This window comes from Crocodylus porosus, unplaced genomic scaffold, assembly GCF_001723895.1.
Source record: "Crocodylus porosus isolate Cpor-Errol unplaced genomic scaffold, CroPor_comp1, whole genome shotgun sequence".
Lineage (NCBI taxonomy): Eukaryota > Metazoa > Chordata > Crocodylia > Crocodylidae > Crocodylus > Crocodylus porosus.
The window spans coordinates 23,918,413-23,923,211 of NW_017728906.1; the positions used below are offsets into that span (position 1 = coordinate 23,918,413).

Consider the following 4,799-nt stretch of genomic DNA (forward strand, 5'->3'; position numbering starts at 1 on the left):
CCCCGCGGGGCAACAAGGAATAATGGCCACAAGCTGTCAGAGAGTAGGTTTAGACTAGACTTCCAAAGGCACTACTTCACAGTCAGGGTGGCTAGGATCTGGAACCAACTTCCAAAGGAAGTGGTAATGGCTTCCAAGGAAAGTGGAGTAGGCTTGACGTCTACCTGGCTGGGGTCATTTGAGCCTTGTTTTCTCTCCTGCCTAGGGCAGGGGGTCGGACCTGATGATCTACAAGGTCCCTTCTGGCCCTACTTCTATGATTCTATGAACCTCCTCTAATTCAGTGAGTGTTTCATAGAAGCATAGAGAAGTCATGCTGAAAGGGGTGTCCAGAGGCCATCTAATCCAACAGCCTTCCTGAGGCAGGATCATCTCTATCCAAACCATCCTGTACAAATCCATCATCTAAATGCTCCACAAGACTATAGTGAACTCTGACCTAACACAGACCTAACTCCCTAACCTGCCAGAGGTAAAGCAGGAGACACCACGCAGAGTGCACTTGCCAGCGCCTGCTACCTGCTGGATGAGTCGAGGAAGTGAAAGCCTGCCCAGAACCATGAGCGGAGGAGTGACAGGCCTATTTGAAGTGCCACGAGGTCATGGGCTTTGCCCACCATGGAAAACTATAAGCCTTCTTTAATAAGGGAGGTCACCGGGGGCCCATCAACTGAATACTTGGGATAAATAATAAGAAAACAGGAATGGACGTGAGACCACAGGTTAATGACAAGGGATCCAGAAGTGGACACTGAGCAGAGCACACCAGCCAGCACCCACTGCCCCCTTAATGAGTTGAGGGAGCCTGTGGATACTGACTAGTGAAACTCTGTCCAGAGACCTGAGTGGAGGAGTGACAGGACTTTTAACACATCAGGGGAAGCATGGGCTCAGGTGCCCTCCAAGGAAACTATAAGCCCTCTTTTGTACTGAGGGCCACTAATGATGTGTTACAGATTACTTGGGATGAGTAATAATGAAAACAGGGACAGGAGTGGAGGTCAAAGGTTCATAATAAGAGTGACAAGCAGAGTACACCAGGCAGTGCCTGCTGCCCTCTGAATGTGTCAGGGGAGCCTGTGGATGCCCAGAGATGTGAGCAGAGGAGTGACAGGAAGACAGCCTTACACCTTCCTGGGGTCCCCCAGGCCACAGCCTTCATCCTTGTCTTGTAGATGGCCAGCCTGGCCAGAACCAGGCCTATTTGATGTGTGCTGACGTCATGGGCCTCAGCCCATCATGAAATATAAAATCCCCCTGTGACAGGGCAGTAAACCCACCCTGTGCCAAAATCCCGGAGGAGAAAAGAGAAACTTTCCAGGATGAGCCCGGGCAGGAGAAATGCTGCAAAGAAGAACAGGAGGGTAATTAGCCAGCTGAGCTGACAGAGCTGAGGAAGCAGTGAATCAGGTGCTCCCACAGCAGACCCAGCTGATCAGCGCAGGAAATTTAAGGGACACCGACCAGGCAGTCGGCATCGATCCAGGAGAGGAGGGCACAAAGAGGACCCTGAAGGAACATGGGGAGATGCCGCCAATGAGGGATTGACCCTGGGGCTCAAGAAGGAGTCTTGGCAATTTACTTACCTGCAGAGACAGGATGACAAGGCAGCTGCAGTGTCCCAGCTAGTGAGTCAGATACTGGTGGGGGTGGGCAGCCATTCCAGGGAACTGGAAAAGAGATGAGACAGAGATGTGTGTTGGTGTGAGTCAGGGACGGTGTCCCTAGGTGGCACGGTCATGAAGGATAAGGGCTTGAGTGAACTGCAGGGAAGCTGGCTTGGGACTCGTGTGGGGAAGAATGGGGTAAGCGACCAGGAGTGAGGCATGAGACTCCAGGAGTCTGATCAAGATAACCTGTGAGTTGAAGCTCCCATAGACAAGAACTGATGAGTAAATGCATAACATCTGGTATGGAGGGGGCAAGGTATGGGGATGGTAGAGCCCTGGGAAGAGGAGCCAACCTCCTGAGTCACAGAGTTAACATTCATATTGTCTCATAGGACTGTGCCTATTTTTAGATCCTTCCTTTTTCCATTGAAGTTGTGACAGATGAGTTCAAGGAGGACATCCGGTCCAACGTGAGAGACTACAGCTCAACTTCAGGAGGGCACAGCTGATCCTTCCATGCCCCTCTTAAGAAGAGAGGCCCTGGGAACCTAGCAACTAATTGCTTGGGACAACAATAAAGAAAACAGGAACAGGAGTGAGGTTATAGGTTAAGACTAGGGCATTGTAAGTGAGCACTGAACAGAGCACATTGGTCAGTGCCCACTACCCCCTGAAAGAGTGGAGGGAGCCTGTGGATGCTGACCAGTGAAACTCTGCCATAGATGGGAGCACAGGAGGGCCAGGAAAGCAGCCCCACACTGTCTTGGGTTTCTCCTGGTCAGAGCCTCCCTTCTGGTCTTGTAGATGGCCAGCTTGGCCAAAGCGAGGAAGAGAGAGGAGGTCTCTGGGGCTGCCTGAGGCAGGAATCATCCCTGTGCAAACCCTCTTATACAAATCCTTCACTTAAATGTTACATGAGACTACCCTGACACAGAACAGACCTAACCCCTTCATAACCTGCCACAAGAAAAGCAGGCAAAACAGGGCAGCCAACTTGTCATGCTTCCATCAGTCATGGACTCACAGAGAAGTAGGACTGGAAGGGACCTGCACAGGTCATCTAGTCCATCCCCCTGCCTGAGACAGGCTCACCCCCACACAAACCATCCCCTTGCAGCCCACAGGGCCCGGGGCTAGCTATGTACCAGCCAGTGGCAACATGTAGGATGTATATGCACCCCCTGAGAGTGCTGGTGCACCCCCTGACTGGCCACGCTCACCGCTTAGGCAATGGGCAAGGGGGAGGACCCCCTGTGAGTGCCAGCCTCGCGATCGGCAGGGGGGGAGGCCCCCCCCATTGGTGAGATTGGTGGCCTGGTCACTGAGGGGCACATGCCCCACCACCTGACTAAGGTGGTAGCAGTTGCCCATAGTACCAGCCATTCCCAGCAGGAGCCTTGCTGCTCCAGGACTCGTGGGAGCTCATCCCACAGTTCCCAGAAGCACTGTCAAGTCTTAATATGATTGGAAGCTCAAAATTATTGTATTTGGTGAAAAAAAAAATTGTACACAGAAAAAATATGCAAATAAACATGCAAACAACTCTTATTCTTATTTATTTTATATTGTTCTCTATAACTCTCCAGTGAGTGAGTGAGAACTGGGTCATCAAAGTTGAAGTATTTCTTTATTTTCGAGGCAAACAGTCATAAGAAAGTCCTGGCAGTTTGGCTCTGATCAAGCATGGTGGCATCTGAACCCGGGCTTGGGTCGGCACGTAGGATGCCTGTCAATGGATCTGGGAGTATATGAAATCCCAGGGTGAGAGCCTGGGATGAAGGATGCTTGCCGGTTGTAGCACCATGCATAGTGTTTAGAATGATTGAGTTCTGCCTGCTCAATCCATAGGGCTTTTGGAACAATTTGAGTTCTGCTCAGTCGATATGATTTGGCTGATTTGACCTGGAACACAAAATATATTATTATATTAATCATCATAATAATAATTATTATTATTTCAGTTAAGACTCCATCAGAGTGAATATCTGCATCAATTAGGTACCTCAAAAATCACTGTACATTTTGGGGATATAGGTTGTAGCCATATTGGTCTAAAGGCAAAAGCAGTCAGAACTCTTGCAGTAGAGGTGATAGATGAACTAGACAGTGGAAAAAATATCTTTATTTGCAAGCTTTTGGGCTTATGTGCCTTCCATGGTTTTATACTTTCGTAGTTGTTAGGGGCTGGAAGGGACCTTAGAGATCCTGGTTTTCTGATTTAAAAAATCCCCAATTTCTGGATTAAGAGCAACCCAAACTCCTCATTTTCCCAGGATTGTGGTTTTCTCTGATTAAAAAAATATCCCCAATTTCTGGATTAAAAAAAGTAACCCAAAAATTCACATTTTTCTGTGACCAAAATAAAACACCATTTATATATATATATATCTCCATGTTTGCATGGTCAAAATGAAGCATCACTAATATCTTTGTAATAGATAATAGTGTTTAGAAAGAGTGAGTTCTGCCTGCGCCATCCATAGGATTTTTGGGACAGCAGCGTTCTGGTCAATCAAATTATTGATCGAGCAGAACAGTGCTGTCCCAAAAACCTATGGATGCCGCAGGCAGAACTCACTCATTCTAAACACTATTATGTATTACAAAGATATTAGTGATGTTTCATTTTGACCATGCAAACATGTGGATTCTGGGTTACTTTTTTCACTCCAAAGGCAATCAGGACTTAGACCAACTAGATTTGAAATTGGGGATTTTTTTATTTTTTTAAATCAGAGAGAACCAGGATCCCTGTTCCCCAGGCAGAGGCGTATGCAAAAATTGTTTCAGGGATGCATTTGGTCGCCGTGTCACTCTTGAGACCCAAGGAAATGCAAACATGTAGAACTCTTGGTTCCGGAGAGGATCCTTTTTCCTCAGCTGGTCCGATACAAGGTATCCTTTCCGAACCAGGAGTCCTAGATTGTCGCCACGCAAAGATGGTAACATTTCTCCCAGGTCGGAAGGAAACTGCTCGTTGCAGGGAAAAGTGGAGGGTGGGGCGCACACTGGCAACACTTACTATTCCTCATCGCACCAGGGTGGAAATGACCACGCAACGGGGAGCATGATCGTACACCTGGCCAAGCTTGCGCCCAGCCGAGCCCGGCTTCTGATGTTGTGGGAAGAGAAGGGGGGCGTGCAGGCCCGGGCGGCGAGGCGCGGCTGCGCGCGGAGGAAGGGGAGGCC

The 4,799-nt window shown here is 48.8% G+C and overlaps 1 protein-coding gene across 1 annotated transcript in view; it reads left to right on the forward strand.

Annotated features, from left to right (window-relative positions):
* Positions 1 to 1,739: 1,739 nt before the first annotated feature.
* USP25 (ubiquitin specific peptidase 25) overlaps positions 1,740 to 4,799 on the forward strand; it is a 157,320-nt gene continuing 154,260 nt past the window's right edge. Inside the window, exons 1-2 of the mRNA XM_019557104.1 lie at positions 1,740 to 1,805; positions 2,021 to 2,080. Coding sequence (XP_019412649.1) covers positions 1,740 to 1,805; positions 2,021 to 2,080 — 126 coding nt within the window. The remainder of the gene's footprint in view (positions 1,806 to 2,020; positions 2,081 to 4,799) is intronic.